At 32.8% G+C, this 23,496-nt stretch overlaps 1 protein-coding gene and 3 long non-coding RNA genes across 4 annotated transcripts; 2 read left to right on the top strand and 2 right to left on the bottom strand.

Moving 5' to 3' along the window:
- Positions 1–6,781: 6,781 nt before the first annotated feature.
- LOC123667610 lies at positions 6,782–7,269 on the bottom strand. The gene is made up of 2 exons (XR_006745457.1): positions 7,140–7,269; positions 6,782–6,881 (listed from the first exon to the last, which is right to left on the bottom strand). It is a non-coding gene; the product is annotated as an uncharacterized LOC123667610 (long non-coding RNA).
- Positions 7,270–19,732: 12,463 nt separating this feature from the next.
- Positions 19,733–22,056, bottom strand: LOC123667612. Its single transcript, XR_006745459.1, has 2 exons — positions 21,944–22,056; positions 19,733–20,149 (listed from the first exon to the last, which is right to left on the bottom strand). It is a non-coding gene; the product is annotated as an uncharacterized LOC123667612 (long non-coding RNA).
- Positions 20,495–20,846, top strand: LOC123667611. Its single transcript, XR_006745458.1, has 3 exons — positions 20,495–20,541; positions 20,688–20,751; positions 20,821–20,846. It is a non-coding gene; the product is annotated as an uncharacterized LOC123667611 (long non-coding RNA).
- LOC123667605 (zinc finger protein OZF-like) lies at positions 21,617–23,465 on the top strand. Its single transcript, XM_045601478.1, has 2 exons — positions 21,617–21,808; positions 21,882–23,465. The coding sequence occupies exons 1-2, from the start codon at positions 21,617–21,619 to the stop codon at positions 23,115–23,117; spliced, it is 1,428 nt and encodes a 475-aa protein (XP_045457434.1). The 3' UTR covers positions 23,118–23,465.
- The last annotated feature ends 31 nt before the right edge of the window (positions 23,466–23,496 follow it).

The raw sequence follows: 23,496 nt of genomic DNA on the forward strand, positions 1-23,496 counted from the left end.
ATCGGGATAAAAAAAATGTCCTACATTCTACTTGACCTTCAGCTATCAACGTGTCAAGTTTTATTACAATCTGTACAGTATAGTTTTTGCGTGAAGAGTAAAAAAACACCCAACCATCCTCAACTTTACCATTAATATTATTAGCAGGGTATTCACAATGTGTATTCGCAGTAGAAAAAGTGTCAAGAAAGTCAAGTTAGTACATATTTTTTATTAATCTGCTTCGTCTAGATATATCTTTGTACTAACATTCTAAAGTTTACGACATTATTAGATTTGATCAGACTTAAGTATATATAACATTCCTTTTTGTAAAAAAAAATCTTGAACTTGATCGATTTAAAGTAGTACGCTGTAGGCTGTATAATATCACATTACGACTCTCCGACTCAAAGGAGTCGAATATATCTATACAAATTAATTAAAAAACGAAAAACTTTCTCAGAAGTATCGCAAAACGAATCCAGGCGAGACAAACAGACACACAATGTCGTTATGTGTTAAATAAGAGCGTGTCTCGCCATCAAACAGCAAAGTTTGACGAGGACAATCAAGCTGTAAGACCATTGTAATTATTTTTGAAATAAAATAAATTAAAAAAAAAAACTTATATTTCGACTTAACTGTTTCATTCATGCGTACATCGACAAATTTACAATGGACATGAACAAGCACTTCACATTACTACAGTACGAAGTGTCAATTTAACAAAGATACAAATATCGGGCGCAATAAGTCCGGCGAATGATAGATGCCGCTTGCGCAAGACCACCGGGACCGGTTTCAAGCAATGTACAGAACGTAGAACATAATAGATCATACACGGAATATCGGCTACTGGAAATAATATCACATGAGATGAAGTTTGTGAAATTGGCTCAAATGTTGTTGTGCCTTAAAATATATTGAGTCTAACTAGGGTTAAAGGGCCCGAGTGGTATTACGATTTTAAAAATTCTCTAAAACCAGCATATAAGATAAATGTTGAAAGAATATACTATTACATTTCGACATATATATATTTTTTGTAATTAAGATGTTGAATTCGTATACGGAAAGACAGATAATATAGAAGATCCGAAGATATTTTAGAAAGGTGATTTGCTCCAATATTTGAACAAATTCACAACCGTTACCTAAATGTAACGCGTATATTTTAATTATTTACAAATAAACCGTTAAACAAAACCCTCGTGTTTCGTTAATACTCCGAAAATTTATTAGACCAACAAATTATAACGTAGAGAAAACCAAGTAGAAGCCAGTTTTACTTGAAAAAAATTCCTAGTAAACAGGCGTGAGCCTTTGATCGAAAAGTATTATAAATACACATCAAATAAGTTATCATTACAAGATTACTGAAGCAAGAACATCAAACTAATTAGACGTATTGAACTTTTAAATTTATTTCAAAAATCACACTGCTAATTTTCTACCATTTTTCAGACAATTCTTTCTAACTTTTTCCTGTAGCACTGACTGGAACTTTTGCCTTAAAGGGACATTAAAGTCTTTTTTTTTCTTTATTTAAGTAGTTTTAGTCCATAAGGACTACGCCATTCTATAGGAACATCACACATTTACATACATGAAATTAATGAGGTCGTCGTCGCATACCAATATTTACAATTTTGTACAACAGTTTAGCCGGTTTTGAGAGAGGATACGCCAAAATTGAATTACAACCTCCAAGTTCTTTAAAATTTCGAGTTATTTGCAGAATATCATTTCTAACATCCTCATTTCGGACACATTCTACCATAATGTGAACTGCATCTATACTTTATAATCAAGATGATGAAGGTACCCGAGAGGAAGTTCACTTGACTCAAACAAGTAAAAGACAATTATTAGTAATTTAATGCTAATGGATGCCAGTGTGTAAGGTGGCTTGTAATTAGTTAAATTAATTATATTAAAATCATTAACTAAAACATTATTCTATCATATCATTTAAATCTACCACCTGCCATCGCATTTAGTTAGATAATACTAAGTTGTAATATTAAAAGGGCTATATATTTTTAAGGTTACTTATGTACTTTAAAGCTATTTACACATTAATAACCTAACCTAGATAAAGATAGGACATTTTTTTTCTTCCGGTATAATGCAAATTAAATGTATTTATTTCGGCCGAACGACGTTAGAAATCGTTCGCCGCTAAAAACCAGTGACACAAATCCATCTAGCCTATTTCCATTGAGGCACTGAAGCGATTTTATTAAAATTTACAAATTTCGTAAGCTTATAGTGGTACCTAGTAGAAAATAAATATTCAGATATTTATATATTTATGCTCTATTGCACACCACAACTACATTTTAAACATTAAGAAAACAGTTATAGACTGTGAAGACAATGAGCGGACTTGTGGCTATTTAGCTATTTCTTCAAGACAACCCAATTTATGATATTTATAGATGTGATCTTTCCTTAAAAACAGAAAAAAAATTTTAAACTCAGTTTGCATAATATTTCTTTAAAGAGTGAAAATAGCATATTATTTAATATCATAATTATACCTAATTGGTTGAAAACAGCAAAAAAATATAATTATTGACGAATTGTTCATATGTAGAAGGTATTTTCATCAACATTTTCTAAATAAATGCTGATCAATTTCTATAGTCTAAGATCCGGAATAGTCACGATCTTCATTTATTTGTTAAATGGGTAAAAATTGTTTTATATCTGCTTGTGTGTTAAAAATAAATTGCGAAAGGATTGGCTTAAAAAAATCCCTGAAAGGCTAGGCTATATTATACTTGTCACGGTTGCATGCGTTAGCTATCCCGTGGCGCCCCACTATGACGATGAGGGCACCGCTGGGTTATTGTGGGGAGTCCGAGCGCGTTCTGTCAGCGACGGGAGCCCCACACTCCCGTCGGCTTCGGGCGGCGGGCTAGTGCGTAATTGCATTTCCCAGTGTTAAAAAAAAGGCTTTGTTTATATATATATTTTCAGATTTTTAGCAACCGTGTGTCATCGTATTTACAATGAAACGGCTCTGGTTTTGATGTAATTTTTATTTATCAAACATGTGGGAAAAAGTAACTAGTGCCAATATATATTAATGTACCTGTTTATACCCGCCACCCAGTAGTTATGCCAGGAAAATTAAAGACAACCCAACGTTTGTATTTTATACAGGCTTCATACTGTAGGTTTGTTATTTCAACTCATAGGTGTATATTTAAATAAAAATATTCTTGTTTCAATTTTGAATTACCTATAAGCTATGGTAATCGCTTACCATCAGGTGAGCCGTACGCTTGTTTGTCGACCTAGTGACATAAAAAAAAATTTAAGCCCGGCCAAAATTTTTCCGCCAACGCTTTCTTGATTTATTTTTTAAATTACCAAAATCTAATATATAAAATTCGCGTGTCGCGGTGTTTGTAGTTAAACTCCTCCGAAACGGCTTGACCGATTCTCATGAAATTTTGTGTGCATATTGGTTAGGTCTGAGAATCGAACAACATTTATTTTTCATACCCCTAAGTTAGGAACTGCAGCATATTTGGAATACTAGTGTGTTTTTGAGAATAAATTTAAAGAGGAACGGGATGGCTCAAAAATAATAATTAAAAAAAAAAAACAAAAAACCCGCCTGCGTGAAGAACAACTATTGGAAAATCAACTGAAAAAGCTGAAACAAGATAAAAATTCAATATGCACACAAAGTCAGCGAAATAAATAGAAACAATATCAAACATTTTGTGCTGTACATTTAAAATATATTAATACGGTAGTCCTTCGAAACTTTATGCAACGTGGTACATAACATGCAGTCGGAGACATGCACAAAGAGAGAATGATTTGACTTATCCTTCAATTTCATGCCTCCGACTGCATATTATCTACGACGTTGCATAAAGTTTCGAAGGACTACCGTATTAATATATTTTAAATGTACAGCACAAAATGTTTGATATTGTTTCTATTTATTTCGCTGACTTTGTGTGCATATTGAATTTTTATCTTGTTTCAGCTTTTTCAGTTGATTTTCCAATAGTTGTTCTTCACGCAGGCGGGTTTTTTGTTTTTTTTTTTAATTATTATTTTATTTATGTCTTTTTAGTCAGATAAATTACGTAATCGGTTCAATTCATTAAAACAGTTTACATCATGTGGTTGATTAAGTAATTTTTTAGGGTCAAGAGAACTGATAGCAAGCCCGGAGAAAGATCTCACTCTGCTCAAAGCAACGTAAGCCTGACCTTTAGCAAATAGGTGACTGCTTAAGTCAACAACTATTAGTTTTAATATAATGAAATTATTATTAAAATTATTTGTTTGTATTTGGTATTATGTATTTGTTATTAATTTTATTAATGTAATTGTAAATTGGTGTGACATTTATTAATTTTTATTTGTAATTTTAATTGTATGTTTTTTTTTAACCATTGTATTTTATTTGAAAGGCTACACCCCGAAGTTGATCGTCGCCTAGGAGGCGAGTTTGACATGGCATAGGCGTGCGAAAGAGCAAAGTCCACATTTTTTAAAGTTTAATATTGTATTTCTGTCTTAGTATTACGGTAATAATAATCATGATATACCTTTTTAAAATCCTTGTATTGTGCCCTTCAATTTGATACCCATATTGTAGTATTCGAGAAAAAAAATTTTTTTTTCATTAAATAGAATGGCTTCGCACAGCCGCCATGTTTGATTTTTTTTAATGTCACCTATCTAAGAACACTTGGGCAGCAAAGACGAACCTAACGATACCTCAGTTATGTAAATCCGTTTAGTGGTTCTGGAAATATGAGGTAGTAAAGAATATTACATACATACATACATACAAGATACGCGCGAAAAACATAACCCTTCCTTGGCAGTCGGGTAATAAAAAACACATTAAATTATTTGAAAATTATTAAACTTTTATAATAATAACCATCAAATACAACATAAACCAGGAACATTATCAAAATGCCTATCAAACTAAAAAACTCCGACAGCGAGATTTGACTTAGGGTGCAGATAATTTGAAATCTGGGGGCACGGTAGTGCCCTCGCCAAGACGAGCCAAAAAAAAAAACGAAAAGCACTACCTATCTTTTCTCGAAGCGCTTCGTCGTTTTTTTGAACCCTCATAACTTGGGTTTGGATTATACCAGATAAACAAAATTCTGCGGGTATGATGTCAATAGTGAACTTATTAAACATATAAAGTTTCAATTGCATAGCTCTTATACTTTAGATTTTATTGATATCTAAAAAACCCCGATTTCGTCACTCACTGATGATCATCAAAATTCATAGAGTACTTACTGAAGTCCCAGAAAGCTGAAATTTGGTGTGTAAGCTAGTATTAGTACACAAACACCAAAAAAATTCTAAAACTTGAAACTTTTACCCCCCAACCCCTTAAACTAGGGGATGGAAGTTTGTATGAGACTTCTGCAAATTTTGATGCTAGAGGTCTGAAAATTGATAAAGGGACTCCTTGTTATTAATAATAATAATAAAATACATAAAAAATAAAAATCGGTTATTAGTTTATGTCGAAAATTTACATTTTGTAATTTTGGTATTTAAGGTTTGGCGGAGGTTACCGTTTGTATATCAGTTCAACATAAAATCAAAAACAGCGTGCTTAAACCGAATATGGTGAATATTGGATAATATTTATGGTATAAAATGTGTCGGAGGTAAAATGCAGCTATAATATTGTCATAAGCAACTTACAAAAATAAGTGAAATCCCACCAAAAACATTTTCATGTAAAATGTTGCCAAGACGAGATCATATGGCTCGCACAGTCAAAAAGTTATTAGATCTCATGTAGAGCCAAGCTTCTAACTCTACACGCCCTAACTCTACAAGCCCTAACTTCACAAACTCACACCTTAATCAAAATATGTGGCTTGGCCGTTTCGTTACTACCGGCTGCCGATGTTGTAGATGACGACTTTCCTGTCTCATTTATATATATATTTTTCTCTTTTTATTTTTATTTGTATTATATGTATCTCAATTATTCTTCTTCTTTTTATTTTTTCTTTAATAGAACTATTGTATAACAGAATAGTAATAAACAGTGAATAAAATTTTCACCTTACGTGACGGTAGCGAAACGGCCAAGCCACATATTTTGATTAAGGTGTGAGTTTGTGAAGTTAGGGCTTGTAGAGTTAGGGCGTGTAGAGTTAGAAGCTTGGCTCTACATGAGATCGTCTTGGCAACATTTTACATGAAAATGTTTTTGGTGGGATATAGTATTCCAAATTATATTCACATTTATTCAATGATAATTGCTAATACTTTTTCTTAGAAACTAAGAGATCCCTTATTTTTTTTACCAGTTTTATAGTCTTTAGTTCTCTAGGTAATCAATCTTTTTAAACAACCTGCCCTAAAATAACATCTAATTATTGGGTAATCAGCCACACTAATCTCAGATCAGTATTAAGTTTGAACTTACAGTTTACTATTGTTGCAGTAATCACAAATATCACATCACCGGATTCATAGCCACTGCAAGCACCATGAACCCATAATTCGCACATTAACCAGTGTACCCATTCTTCACCCCTTTTATCCTCGTGATATTTTCCGTGACAGAAAAAACACTCTGCGTTTTCGTCAGTAGGGTCGTTTGCAGTTTCATCTCTCGTTACTACATCGTCTGAAGAGTATGTTATTTCCAGATGTAGCCCCAGGATTTCGATCTGACGAGTCACTGTCTATCATATTTCTTTTTTTTTTGTCTTTTTTGTTATTTTCTTCTTACCTTTTCCCTTAATATTTGTTTCGGTGTTCTGTTTTCTTTATCTGACTTTTTTCGTTGTGCATGCGTTTTCCTTATAAAAAAAAAAAACTTGGAGATTATTGCCGATTTTGCTGGCTTACGACCTATATTGCTAGTTCTCAAAAAAAAGCAATAATTAATATCTAGTCATACAATGTGCATACAATTTGGAATATTCCAAATTATGCTCACTTTCGGTATTCCAAATTAACAACAAAACATCCTAACCTACAATTCGATATCACATTTTCAATTCTAGAAATATTCACAAAATTATAGTAACATCATAAACTAACAAGTTTACTTAACAGCTTAAATAATTACAATGAAGATTTAAAGAATTACAGTAAATTATTATCACTGATTGCATTCGTACCGAAAAAGTTTTCAAAGCAGACGTCTCGTTCACTTGAGGCTGGTAGCCGGAATGTCAAGATGGCGTCTAGTTTTTAATATTTTTTGGCTTTGTGTGTCGTATGACATTATGTTTAGCGCATAAAAACACAGATGGCATTTAATTTATTTAGATATCGAAGTATTCCAAGTTATCTGCAGTATCCCAAATATGCTGCAGTTCCTCTAAGGGGGGGGGGGGGGGGGGGGGGAGACAAAGGAGTTAATAACATATATGGCAAAACATCGTTTGCGGGGTCAGCTAGTAAATATATAATTATTTCCATAAAAGAAACAGATGGCTGAAGTTCGAATCCAGTTCGGATCTCCTATTATTAGGTGAAATTAAAACAAAATGTTATGTCATAACGACATAATTACCGTGATAATGATATTAATATATTTATTTGAATATAATTGTTTTTTTTTTAAGTTACATAAGTTAATTGGACTTTTGCTTTACTATAAATTCCGAACTTCTTAATTGCGCGGATGAGTAAAATAAATACATAATTAAAATAAATTATTACACCTATTTAATTTACTGATTTATACTTTAATTAAAAGTGCAGTACAGTGTGTTCATACCAGTAAGGTTATATAAAATAAATATGACAATAAATGTTCATAAAAAAGTAAAGCTTTAAAAATAGGTACATTTGGCTAGATTTGTTAATTATATAAAAATAAAACATATCTCATATCATATCAAAAATCAGAACTTCGATTCAACAGGAAAAAAATCTGTTAGCATTCTCGCTATCATTCCACGCGGATATACTGCTTCAGCCTGTAATATCCCACTACTAGGCCTCTTTCCCCATGTAGGAGAAGGATCAGAGCTTAATCCACCACGCTGCTCCAATGCGAGTTGGTGGATATATTCCCTACTATGAGTAATGATCGTATCAGGTTTAGATGATAACAACCGGGACCGACGGCTTGACGTGCTCTCCGAGACACAATGGAAAACCCATAAGGACTGCACAAATACCCAGACCACGGCAAACATCTGTATGGCCAATACAAATGTCTGTCATGTGCGGGGATCGGAATATAAAAAAAAATACTCAACCAGAAGCAATAGGTTAGATAATTATATATATTTACAACTGTACTTAAACTATATATACTCGTATATGCACATATTAATCGCTCTTAGCGATAAGACCGCCTTTGTACATCTTTCTTTTCATGTATCACTTTTGTTGTAATGTTTCTTTGTGGTGTACAATAAAGAGTATTTATTAGTATTATTATTATTATTATTAATAGGACCATATTATAATCTTAGCATACGCGCTTTTACATCTCGTCTATGAAAGCAAGCATAGCAAACTATTAAGCAAATAAAACGTGACCAAATCATCAGGTCATAAGTATTTATATACAACGTACAAACGAAATAAAATATTTCACAAACATAGTTAACATGAATAAATGTTAACTTTGAGTAAATTGTTTCGCTATAGTTGTGGCTACAGAGAATAATGGAATGCAGTGCGATTGTTCCTACCGTGCCGTCTCTCACACCGGATACCATCGACATTTCATTTTTAAATATATTTACATTTACTCACACGATCCTGAATCATTAAAAATACCTAATTATTGTTCACATCACATCATCACATTAGCCTTTCGCACTCCACTACTGGACATAGGCCTCCACAAGTTCACGTCAAAAAGGCCGTGAACTCATGTGTTTGCTGTGTGGTTACGGTATTAAAGAATATAGCCACCCCTCTTCCCGTGGGTGTCGTAAGAGGCGACTAAGGGATAACACAGTTCCACTACCACCTTGAAACTTAAATTGCCGACCGATGGCGGGATATCCATCCAACTGCTGGCTTTGAAATACACAGGCCGAACACGGGCAGCAACGTCTTCGGTGCGACAAAGCCCCAACCCGCCTGCCCAGCGTGGTGACTATGGGCAAAACACATGAGTAATTAATGTTATTAAAAATTTTAATCGCGGAAATGACATTAAAATATATTAACGAAAACACGATACATAGTATTACTGTAATTTTTAGAACTTGTAAAGACGAAAATTAAATGTTATAACAGAACCCCTCCCACTCGACGACATCCAGGGGTATGTAAATCTTAAATTGGGCATGACGATACCCCTTTACATATGTAATGATCGAACTCATGACCGCTAAAGCATCAGCCAGTTACTGTGATTATTGTGCCAATGCGCTGTCAAATAATAATTATAAATTATGATTTTGCAATTAATGATTCCAGTAAAATGAGATCCTGTGTCGAGGGGTCCGGATACAAGCACTTCATCAACACAAGCGCCCTAACGACTTCTTTATTTTAACTTATACGAGCATGCATGAAAAAACAATTTCCTTCCAATTTAACCCACTTTAGTTTCGTCATTTATCAAGTCCTGACCCCCGGCTATAATATGAACTCCAACACGATGCCTCTTTTCTAACATCAAACAAAAAAAAAAACAAGACCAACTTAAGCAAAATTTATTCAAATGTCGAAAACTTATCACAATAAAATAGTTTTTCCGGTAATATATTTCAATACTTATCAGATTGGTTATTGTAATATTTGTAAGACACTGACATACACTTCTCCAATTTCATGAACCATAAAGATATTGTTTTCTAATGTTTACGCGAATTTTACTCATTTAATGAAACACAGGAGGTCCTCCCGTGACCATGATTGCTGTAAAGTATCCGAAACGTCGGGAATCAAAAGTTAATAATAAACCGCGATAAAATCCGAAAAAAGTTGTTTCATTAAATCATAAAGATGTTTCACATCCAATTATCTTCCTAAATAATTAATTATCAAACATGCTAACATTAGCTAAAATCAGGCCGGAAAATCCCTACTGTCAAATTTTAGACCTAGGATTTTATATAGAACTACACATGTTACATATATCGATATTACACTTTTTTAGTTTCCCCTTCTTGATATAGCATTAGAAACAACGAAATACGTCAAACTTATTATATTGCAAAAGTTATAAAGTAAACGACGTCACGTACATCGCTATTTAATATTATAAATGTGAATGTAAGTTTGTATGTTACGCTTTCACGCGAAAACTACTCAACCGAACATCGTAAAACTTTATACACATATTCTTGGAGGTATTAGAAGTAACATAGAATACTTTTTATTTAAAAAAAAAATCAATGCCAGCGAACGCGAATGCTCGAGTAAAAGCTAGTATGTTACTTAAGCTTAATGTTAATCCAACAAAAGTTTCTATAACTTTTAACTTCTGTCTGAACATGCAAGGTATCGTGACAACGGTAGCGAGACTGATAATGCAGTATACAATTTCTAACAAACACCAAGTACTCCTCACTTATAGAACTAGATATAGATACCTACTAGACAACCACAGGAATTTATCTATAACTAACTGGCTTGGCACATTTCGTACTGCCATACTGTTTATTCGTAGATATTTTTCATATTAATGAACAAATATATTTGACAAATACACGCAGTCATCTATCATCAGACATTTTTCAAAAAATTTATTTATAAAAAACTTGTCCTGTCAATAATGAAAATAGAAAAAAGGATGACACAATTTAATGCCGTCATTCGGAAGTTAAACGCGTGCATACATTTCGGCAATTTATTTTTATTTATATAGATGATTCCGTTATGAGCTAATAATCAAGGTCAAATATCATAAAAGCACATAACATTTAATCGTTTTCTATAAAACATAATTAAAAATCAAAATAATCCGACATGTTGAAATCGTAAAACGCGACCCTGAACAAATCGAGAAAAATTAATATCGCCACGAGACAGACGGGCACTCTGTCGAGATTGATAATAAATAATTTTAAAATTGGACTCTAGCCAAATATAATGTGGTGTCATTGTCATCGCTAAATCAAGAATTCGTCGTTTTGTCGTCAAAGTAACGTAATTCTATTTATTAACTAGCCGAGACGCGCCGTTTCATCCGCGTTAATTTGCGGAAAAAACATACAAGATATACTATATGATATATACTACAGCCTTCCTTGTTACATGGGCTTTCAATAAACACTATCTATTCAGCTTTAAAATATTAGTATATTCGTAGATAATACATTAAAATGTATTGAAATGGGGTGCCTCATAAACAAGTTCGTTCTTTACATTCGCACGGAAGACAAGAAAAAGAAAATTAAATTATTGTCAGAAGATACCCCCCCCCCCCCCGGTCGGGCTGTTCCATATTTTGAGCAGGTAATTTCCTGCTGTGCCCTACCTCAGTTACGAGGTCAAAGTAACGTTAACAATCCTAAAGCAATATTTTAAAATAAAAAATAAAATAAAAATTAATTTCTCGTTTGTTTGTATAATAAACTCAAAAAATACTGGACATATTTTAAAAATTCTTTCGTCAGTAGAAAACTACGTTATCACTAAGTGACATAGACTATATTTAAACAGGAGAAAACGGAACAAACCCAGTTAACCAGGTAGAAGAAACGTAGATAGAGATGTATGATAGCTAATCAATGCTCGCCTTGATTTGATCCCCTTCGCTCATATCGTAGCATTTGTAACAGGGGATTACATTTCGATGTGAGGGTAGCTCGAACACCAAAGCGTAAAGGGAATTGGTCTTAGTCGTAAATTGACGCGTTGCTAAACATTTACGGCGCCAACTACAAAGGCGGAACATTAAATTTAACTGCGTGATCATGAATCGACTCGTTTTCATTGCATTTGCGTTGTTACCGTTTAGAGAAACAATCGCTACTGTTCGCTAAATTCGAAATCGTATTGTTTAAAACTGGATTTTGCGATGACTACGCGCAATTAAAAAAACAACTACATATGTAACATAGTTTGTAGCAATTATTGCTAAAGATTACAGCTTTGATGATATAAATAAATTTTAATGGGAAGTCATTTTCATTAAACAATTTGATGCGTCTTTGTACACCCGCCTACCACCTGTTTCCGCATTCTTTTGTGAGCAAAAGGGACATATTCAAAATACAGGTGGTTAGTTTAATGTGCATATAATTTAATTAATTAATTATAATTTAATTAATTAATTAATTATAATTTAATTAATTAATTATTATTTAATTAGTGACCTAAAGCGTAGCAATTTTTGTTAAAGTAACCGCCATTTTGCAGATTTACGTTTACCGTTTGCAGCGAAAAGTTAACTACAGTACCTACTATTTTATTGCTCATGTTGCATTGATTGCTTCCGTTTTCTACATTTATATGATAAACTAATGAAGAATATGAGATCGCAGTTAGCGATAGTAAATACTCTCTGGTTAACGCATTAGTATTATTATAATTTTACTTATTTTATAATTAGATGAGATGTCCCGCGCAGTTCCACTCGTGATCTACTATTAGGTACTTGTAAGTTTCCTTGACATTTTAATTTTCTGCTTCCATTTTCAAAGTCAAAGCGTGATATTGCTTAGTTTTATTGACGTAAAACTTCTTAACCCACGCTTGATGGGTAAGCTGGTGAATGCGTGACGAGTGTATTAGCAAAAATGGAATCGGGCGAAGCGAACGGAAGTTGAGAAGGAGATATAAAGTTTTACTTCAGTCGTGTGGTCTAAAGCACGGTCGTTTTTTTCTTCTTAATAAATGAATCCATAAAGATTTGTACGAATCGATTCTGAGACAATGAGATTAACACGTTTAAAACAACTCTTCCGCTTTATTGCAGTAATAAATTACAGATTTTCGCAATTTATATAAACAATAATTAAATTAGACAACGTACTGGTACAGAGGCTACAGTGACTAGTAGTAGCAGTCGCAAATTCGATCCCCGAACATGATAAATACTTGTAAAGGCCATACAGACTATTGTCATGGTCTGGGAGTTGGAAGCTTGTATATTGTTTGAACTTCCGGAGCGCGGACATAGGATTTTCGTCCTAGTGGGATTCTGTAGGAATGGGATATTTACTATCAATATAAATTTTAAAAATCATTTAAAGTTATTCTACATTAAGTAAATGAGAATTATTATCTGGTCTTTAAAGCGGATTTTTTAACTAAGCCATAAAGCGATGCATATAGAAACGTAGCACAAAGGGCCAATGGCCATTAGCGCTTATTAAGCACCCGCACACAGTGCTAGCGGTGTCATATTACACGTCTCGACGCACACACGCGCAACCTTGCTTTCTTACTGTACGTTCTAACTACAAGTAGGTACATCGTGATTTTACGTGCTAACATATTAGTGTTGATTAATTAACATAATACACGGACGGTACTTACTATAATATTTCTTGCTGCAAAATATATTTTTAGTAATTCTTTGTTTATTAATTTCATTCCTAATTAGCCTTCGTTTTAAACTACGTTTTCCTATAAAACTATATAGATTTTGTGTATATTATATAACTTATGTAGTTATGTGTGTAAATTATCATTATCGCACATAACGACGATTTATATAATGTCTCATATGAACGGGCGAAAACGAATTTAGACGTTATAGGTATCTATATTACTAATTACATACATTACAAAACAAGCCTGCGATCGCGACTTTGTATTCCATTTTTAATTTATCTGGACATATTTTACCCGTTCAATACTATTTAAGAAGCCATCATTGTCGTATCATTGAACATACCAAAAGTTCTTTCCCTAAAATAAATCAGCTTACAGGTTCTTGCACATAAAGTATAAAAGACTTTATCATATCAAATATATCTATTTATATATTAATACGTGAAGCAAAAACTTTGTACCCCTTTTTACGAAAATTACGCGGCCGGAGGAGTATGAAATTTCGCACACTTAAAGTTTATATGGAGAAGGAGTGCAGAATGCTCATATTTTTTTTTTAAATTATACATAATAAGTACATTAAATCAATAAACGAAACTTACACACACTACCATGTATTTGACACACACACGCTTAATTTATATTTTGTCGATTGTCAGTGTGTTAGTAAAATTGAAAAATTTAAAAAAAGGTTCTTTATTTTCATTATTTTTTTTAATTTAAATTTTTAATTATTGTCGAATTTCGACCTCGAGCCGACCACTAGTTTATATAAATATACATTTTTCTTAGTAAACCAACCTACAGCCTCTAATCCTATTAGTACGGACTTCAAATCAACTCAGTCAATCGCCGCACAGAGAATACTCTACTCAAACTACTCGGTAAGCGAGGTAGCGCACGTGTCCAATTTCACTCGTCGACGTAATACACACACACCACACACGCACAAACCGGGAACCTTAACCTACAGGTATAACATTTCAAGTGTATGTATATTTATAATACACCACAGACGTATTTGACATTACATGGATATCGATTGGGTTTTAAATCTTATTGAACGAAAAAATTATAGAATTATGCAAATAAAAAATAATCGCTGAGTACCCATTCACCGGGTTCCGTTAAAGCTGTCTGTCATATAACGATATCCAAAAGTTTGTGTATTATTCTTTGTCACTATAGAATTCCAATTTATTTTTGGGATATTTCTAATGGCAAAACTCGAGAATGAGATGTTTGAGTGAATGAATTTAACTGAGGTATGGCACAGCAGGAATTTCCTGCTCAAAATATGGAGCAGCCCGACTGGGGTAGTATCTCGACCTTACAGAAGATCACAGCTAAATAATACTGTTATATAATAATATATATATAAGCAGTATTGTGTTCCTGTTCGTGATCAAGCTGACCAAAGTTCCTGGGGGGTGATTGGGGAATGGGTCGGCAACGCGCTTGCGATGCTTCTGGCATTGCAGGCGTCTATAAGCTACGGTAATCTCTTACCATCAGGTAACCCGTACGCTTGTTTGCCGACCTAGTGACATAAAAAAAAATGTCCGGAGCAAAACATCAATTTTACTTTAAGTTTTCTAAAACTTTACTTAGTAGGTTGTACGAATAATCTGATAGCCATAGGTTTTTATAGAAAAAAAAGAAATAAAAGTAAATATTCCCCACATAATTGTGTTTGCTAGCAGACGAAAAAAGCCGACTTCAATTATTTCGACAAGTAATACAACTTAAGTAGACGAAAAAAAATTAACAAACGTACTAATCGCCACTACGATTTTCGAAGGTTCCCCACGATTTCTCTAGTATGCCCTCATCAGATATTGGTTTCCATATCATGGTATCACACTTGGGATATCTCCTTTCCAACAGAAAAAAAAAAGAATCAGCAAAATCGATTCATAAACGACGAAGTTATCCGCGAACACAAAAAAAAATTATATATGTATACGATCGAATTGAGAAACCTCCTCCTTTTTTAAAGTCGGTTAAAAACACATTAAAAATGGAGATATTCTTTAAAAATATTCCTATTTTGGATTTAATTTCCAGTAACATTATCACATTATTTATTTAAAAAATTAACATTTGCTTAATAAATAATAACATAATAAAAATAATTCACAAACTAACCTAACCGTATAAAACACGAGACAACCCAACACGTACCTGCCACTTTTGATTATATCACTCAGGTAAGTAAATCAGAAAACCCATATCTCTTCATACTTACAAGTTTAAAATGCACAAGGCGTGAAGGGCGCCACGGAAATAGTGGTTTCTCTTAGTACAACTTACTGAGCAATTATACTGTTTTACAGCTATCAAACACTATTAACATTCATACATAAATAAAATTAACTAGAAAACTATGGAATCATAACAGTGGAGAATTATTGTGACATGAATTGATTGGCCAATAAAATTAGAAGTAGCCTAGAAAGTTGAATTAATAACAAAAACACTGAATCTGCATTATTAATAACCGTTAAAAAGGTTTGTTTATAAAGATAAGATTTTAAAACAAGATTGTTAAACACTAAGGGCTTGTCTGCTGAGTGGTTACGGCAGTAAAGAATATAGCTACCCCCTCTCTTACCGTGGTTGTCGTAAGAGGCGACTAAGGGAAAACACAGTTCCACTAACACCTTGGAACTTAAAAAGCCGAACAATGACAGGATAACAAAGCAATAGATAGGCAAAGACGGGCTGCAGCGTCTTCGGTGCGACAAAGCCAGGACTGTCGTCACCAACCCGCCTGCCCAGCGTGGTGACTATGGGCAACACACATGAGTTCACGCCATTTTTGCAGTAAACTTGGGGAGTCCTATGTCCAGTAGTGGACTGCGATAGGCTGATGTGATGATACTGAGATTAGTGTGTTACACCAAAGAAGCTCTTCAGCTTACTAATATTAGTACATACAAAACAACAAAGGAAAAATACATGTAGTAAATGGTAGTTTTAATTGATAAAAAAACGAGTTGTGCTTTAGACCACACGACTGATGTAAAACTTCTGCACAATAGACCTCCACTGTGTCTTAGATATACGAAACGTAACTGGCTATGAGAGAAAAAGAGAAAGAAAATGTGTGCTCACATCTCTCTCTTGCTCTGTTCTCTTCGCCCAATCACAAATTTCGTAACGCTCTCGTCACGCCTTCACTAGCTTACTCCCCAAGTCAAGCACGCGTAAAAAAGTTTTATGTCAATAATATTTATTATCTATATTCATTACACATACTCCTGCAGTACATTATATTTATGATGTTTGCATATGACAAAACAAAATTAACTATTAACTACAATGTACGACTATTTGTTTATGTGTCTTTGATGTAAATAACATATATATTATCAGTATTATTAGCAATATAAGGAAAATCGATTACAGAATAAAGAAAAATAGAAAGATTCTTTTGTATGGACAAAGTGGTAATACTGCACCTGTATCAATTCATATGAAATATAAACACATAACACTTAGGAGAACATGAAAATTCATTGATTCTGGTTGTTTTTATAGAGAACTAAATACCTATTATTAGAGTGAAAGTGAAATAGAGGTAGGTATAATTTTAGGGTAAGCTTACAATGAAGCTTGGTATATTAAGCTTTAACACCTCTGCATGGAAATAAAGCTTTTACCCAGCAGTGGCATGTCTGCTGATTGATATTAAAATTTTAGAATTTAATTAATATACACCATGTAATGATGAGATACAACTGATATGTATATTGTTTTATTAAAAACTATAAGGTTTCAATATTTATTGCTATGTTATTCGGGGGCTGAAAATTCTTGACTTAAAATCTTTCATGTATGGCTTTTTGTCTAGCATGGTCACTATGGGCAAAACACATGAGTTCACACCACTTTTAACGAGTATAATAAGAACATAGTTTCTAACAAGAATTTATATTGAAGAATACAATTTTTTTTTCTCTGATTTTTACAATTAATTATGACACTACATAAAAACCATGCTTCTTAGAAATATTTTTTACTGTATAAAGATTAAGATTTCCATGTTTATTAATTATGATTTACTATTTTAGAATTTATAGAAATAGAAAAAAACATTTTACTAGGCAGTCACAGGACTATTAACCTAGGCAAGACGCGTAATAAATTGCCTGTAGGAGAAACGTTATGCATGATTGAAAAATCCATTGGCATGCCCGTAAATTTTGTTTATTAAAAATACAAACACTTGCAAAACCAGAAGCATCCTAAGAGTGTTGCCGACCCTACTCCCGAGCCTTCACAGGAGCTCTAGTCACCTTACTCACCACAAGAACACAACACTGCTTCTGTGATCGTCTGTAAGATCGAGGTATTTCCCCGGTCGGGCTGCGCCATATTTTGAGCAGGAAATTTCCTGCAGTGCCCTACCTCAGTTATAAAATAAAACACTTGTTATGTAACCATCCACTATATACAACTTGTGTGTGAAATGAATTTCATTAGCTTAACCCTTTTATAGAAATCTACCCCTATTGTACCACAACAGGAGTGTTATTTCAAAGAATGCAGATAAATAAGTTATTAATTTTCATAAACTTACATACAGTACAAAATCTTTCAATCATAATAATCATCAATAATTCATCACTATAAATATACTTTTCAAGGTACATAATCCCTCTATGTAAAAAGTAAATACAATTAAGTAGTTATTTCATAAACATAACCGACAAAAAAGGGATATTGTCACAATAAACATTATAAAAAAGAATTATTTTAAAATTGATAATCATTTTGTAATAAAATACATAAAAACGTTAGTACATAACAATTAATATGTAATACAACCTTCGTTCATTACATTTATCTATTGTTGTAACGAGTTCTAGAACTAGTTTTTAGTATCAACGTCTGGTTGTATTTTAAAGAGATATTTAACAAAATTTTACCTTAAGCCAAGAGCTTATGTATACATTATGTATAGATAGGGTCGTCAAACCTAGTAGCCAGACAAACTAGTCAGTTTAGCCGGACATCGTTAATTACTAAAAATCTTATTGTTAGTATTAATACAAGATATGACAAAAATTTTGTGTGTAAAACCAGGCTTTTTTTTATTTTTTTTTACTTAATCATAAATTTTAATTGCAAGGTAATTCAACAAAATTTAAGAGACTAACAAAAGTCATAAATGAAGCCTGATTATGTCCAGCTTTATAAGAACACAATCATGGCAAAGCTACAAATTCATCATCATCTCTCTAAACCTATCTTGGGACGGCTGTCCCGGTTTTCCTTTTACACTTTTTTCTTTGACCAGTAGATGCATATATAGGCTTTATGTACATATTAGTACCCTATTTTATGTTCCAACATACTGATTAAATTCAATGTTACCGTATTTAATGGAGAAAAATTCTAATTAGTTATGTTGAAAACATTGATATATAATTCAACTATCAAAAAAATTTTAAATATTAAAATATGTAAATTCTGTTAGAGCTGACTTCCACCTACAATGCTTTTAGATACATATTGTTTGGTTTTATATGTTTTAACCTGTTTTACCTTATAGAGTAAATGAATAATTATAACATTTTGTTTGTGTTTTTGTTAAATCATTGAAAACAAGAGGAAACTATGTTGAAGATGACACTGTACAGTAACTAATTAGCATAATTATGGCTATTAAATGCAATCAGTTTCTACTCATTATATGTCTTAGAGTTTATTTAGTAGAATTATTTGTTTGTATACTGATAACATGGTTGTTTAGATTACGGGAGCATTACGTTCCTGCCTTCTAGCCAATAAAGTGTACAATTGAAACTTGTTGCTCTTGCTACCTCTTTGTCAAACAAGTCATGCGCTGACCTAATCTACTTACATCCTTTGATAACAATAAATTTTATTATTCGGGCGTCAACGTCAAGATGACGATAGTTGACAGCAGTCGGTGTCAGAAAACTGTCGCATCCTCTCTCAGTCTCAATGTATACACTGGTGACATCTAATGTTTCCTAAAATACGTTAAAATGATGTCACTGCTAGTGCTAGACGGACGGCCTACGCGCCTTATGTCACACTTAATCTTAGAGGGCCGCTAATTGCCTCCGGACGACCTCCGACCTGACAGCCACTCTATGAATTTACTATTTCGTAATAGGTCACCACCAAAACAATAATACGCGACACACTTTCCATTAACGCAGGGAGTGACACAACTCCACATACTCCACTATTACTTTCTCGCTCGCACTTACTACAAAAACATAAAAACGGCGAGACAAAAAAAATCAGTCAAAACTTTTAAACTTTTTTAATACACGCTTCACAGAAACTATACTATCGGAAAGTTAATTTTTAGAATGGAAATATTCAATATGTTACATACTAACCGTAACCAAGTAAACATAAATCCAAATTAAACAGCAAATTGATGATCTCCGTGAAAAAACAAGACACAAAACACTGTTAAAAACTTTTCTTATATTCGTATGAGCACAATGTTAACACACAGGTAAACACAGCATGCACTAACACGGTAAACGATGAGAAATACGACACTTCTACTTTAAGGTTTATTTACAACAGTAACCCTTTCAACATTACACATATTTCACAGGACGTCTGTCGCAGTCCAACGAGTTCCAGCCATTTTACTTTATTGTTAATTGTCGACTAGTTGTCGACTGAGTGTCATAGACAATCCATTTATAGCCTGTTACAAAAAGAAATCATTATTGCAAAAAAAATCAAAACAATTACAAATCTCATTAAAATAAAAAAAGATCAATTACTCGATAGAACTGTAAAAAAGAATTATTTAATGATCGACAAACATTATTGAAATGAAATCTTCATTACTAATGGTTTGTAATATTTCTGTTATAAGTTAAAATTATTTAAGACGCAAGATAATAACTAATAAAGTTGTATAATTTTTTATTTTAGGTTTATATTATTTCAATGTATTTTTTTAATAGTGACACAATTAGTGACTTCGAGTAATTTTATAGTCTATAGACTATACTCTATAGTGTACACCTCGGACTAAGATCTTTGATTTATAGTCAGAGGTGTACACTAATATGTCGCGGCACTTTTGAATTGGTAGTCAAATTTTTTTTATTCGGTCACTATGAATTATTTTAATGTTGCATTATGTTTAATAATTGTAAGAAGGAAGTAATTTCTTATTGATTTCTTCTTCTATCCGAATAATGTTATTTATGATTTCTCAATTATTTCATTCGCAGTTGAGTTTTAACGAGATTTTTACTCAAAAAACAGCAGAAGACAATGAATCGACATTAAGCTCTTGTGAGTATGATTTCTCTTAGTTAGAAAAATTATGTTTTTGATTTTATTATTAATAATAATTATTTTTAGACGAATCTCAACGATTTCCCTTCGAGTTCAGTCAAGTTTTCGACGATGCCAGTAATATTTTACGAAAAGTCATAGGTAAAATGATGGCTAAGAAACGTTTACTGGGCCTGGATTGGCAGATCAACAATATATGAATTAAATATTTTTTTGGAATATTAATTGCATAGTAATAACTATTTATTAATTATGATTTTCTATCTTCAAAATTATAAGCTTATCTTATTTTGAATATATTTTTTTAAATGAGCTGTTTCAAAAATACGGCTTTGTGTTAAACGGATAAATGAAGAAAGGTCCGGATCCTAGAAGTTTTATGACATTACCTAACTACCTACATCAAGCGTTTTATATACTAACTAAAAGATAAAAATGCATTATGCAAGCATTTAAACTTGCTTTACATTAATCGAGAATTTTGTATCGTAAAAGTTGTATTTGACAATTTTGTCAGAAACTTTGTTTATGGTTACCAAAAAAATATATTCATATTTATGTAAAATTACTTTTCTTGTAAAAATCATTAGTAATAATAAGTTATATAATTTATTTTATCGTTTTTCCTAATAAAAAAGTAGATATTAATATAATAAGTAATTATGACTCTTACAGTTATAATATGTACTGAAATCGAAACATTGATGTTGTTTGACATAAAATGGCGCTCAATTAATTTTCACGTCGGTGTTGGATTCTTGAACGAAAAGTTTTGAAAGCCCGCGTATTTTTTGATTATTTCTATTTAAAATTTCAAACAAGTTTACTTTTAATAATAGCGTGTTTTTTATTACTACAAAATATGGTGGAGGATATTAATTTAAATATAGTCGTATCAAACATTTTGAATGAGAAGCGCTACAGTCATTGCAGGTTATGCTTAAAGATTATCAAAGAGCATTATGTTCGTTTTAACGATGCAGTGTCTTTACATCCATCTAGTGGAATTTTTCAGCCGCTGTCTGAAATCCTAACGAAGCTTTTGGGCGAAAGTGTAAGTAGGATGCCTGTGTCATCAAGTGTTAAGGAAAAATTCGTATATATAATTTCTTAATGTACTTTTTCAGATTTGTGATGAAATTACGGGTGTTGAAGCAGTTTGTGTGGATTGTGTCAATGAAGTACTCACATCGGCTCGTTTTATAGAAAGATGTCAGAATTCGTCGAATATTTTAACTCAAGTGTTTCACAATCTATGCAACACATTCAGTGCTAGCATTGATACAAGCAACACAAACAAAACACTATACGTTGTCATAGAAGATCTAGAATCGCAAATACTGTTCGTAAATAAACCACAGAAGAAGCAGAACACTCTGACATCTCATTTACCGTTCCAGTGTCAGGTCTGTGATGTGTATTTTGATACATTTGTAGATGTAAAAGCCCATAATTTGACAGTACACGGAACTCTGACTTGTGATAAATGCACAGAAACGTTTGAGCGTGATATTGACCTTGTCACTCACGAGGAGCTTAATCACAAATATAAATGTTCGGATTGTCCCCAGTACAGGAGTACTGAGGAAGGTCTGAGGGATCACTATGAACGACTACATAACACATACATATGTAAAGAATGCGGTAAGCCTTGTCAGGGCCTTGATAAATTACATATACATGAAGAGAAACATAAAGCGAGAAGTTCATGTCCAAAATGTGGAAAGATGTACACTACGAAAGAGTTTTATATAAAACATGTTAAATTATGCATTAACAACTTAATTGATCCTCATCCAATAAGGAGTAGTATGGAGAAATCATATTCTTGTGAAAAATGCGACAAAGCCTACAGCACTCCTGGCGGGCTTAGAGTTCATAATCGTTTTGCTCACGGAAACGCTCAGCCTCACCAGTGTAAGGAATGTGGAAAAAAGTTTACCGCACCAAGTTATTTAAAGGTCCACATGATAAAACATACAGGAGAGAAGAACTTTAAATGCGATATCTGCAAAAGTCGATTTGTTTCCAAAGAAGCTCTTTTATATCACACCCGAAGACACACCGGTGAAAAGCCATACTCTTGTAAATTTTGTAGTGAAAAATTTGTTAACGCCTCTGCCAGAGCAGAGCATATAAAGTTTAAACACATAGGGCCGACACTGATGTGCGAGATATGCTCACGAAAGTTTGTCACAACTCATTTCTTAAAGCAACATATAAGCAGACACCACGACCCAACTAGCAAATTGTACTACGGTAGAAATATGATACCGCCTAACATGCCTGTTGAAGAAAATATGAGAAGGTTTATCATTGATACTGAGAATTCTTCTCCTTCTTTTATAATTGGAATCCCATAGGAATTGTCAAAGTCCAGTGTTTTCTCTCAATTCTCTGCTCATAATATTAGCGTTATGTACGGTTTGCTTCACACAACTTATTCATCTAAAAAAAAACCCAAGACAACAAATGTTAGTATGTTAGAAAAAACTTCACACCTTAATATTGTTAGCTAAATAAATGTACATAAAATATCTACTAAAGGAGTATTTACATGCAATAGAATAGATATAAAATCAATAAGACGGGGGATACTGAGAATTAACGCTAAAGCTTTTAATATTGTGCCTATCAATTGTTTTTATTAGGCAAATTATATGTTAATTTTAAAGCAAATTTAATGTATTTGTTGAATGCGCTTAATATTATGTTATTATAAAAAATAAAATATCACAGATT

Source organism: Melitaea cinxia, chromosome 28 (assembly GCF_905220565.1).
Source record: "Melitaea cinxia chromosome 28, ilMelCinx1.1, whole genome shotgun sequence".
Taxonomy (NCBI): domain Eukaryota; kingdom Metazoa; phylum Arthropoda; class Insecta; order Lepidoptera; family Nymphalidae; genus Melitaea; species Melitaea cinxia.

Excerpts from the sequence above, each read along its gene's own strand:
- LOC123667605 (XM_045601478.1), top strand. The coding sequence starts at position 21,617 with ATGGTGGAGGATATTAATTTAAATATAGTCGTATCAAACATTTTGAAT. Across the intron at positions 21,809-21,881 it reads CGAAGCTTTTGGGCGAAAGT|ATTTGTGATGAAATTACGGG; the intron begins GTAAGTAGGATG and ends GTACTTTTTCAG.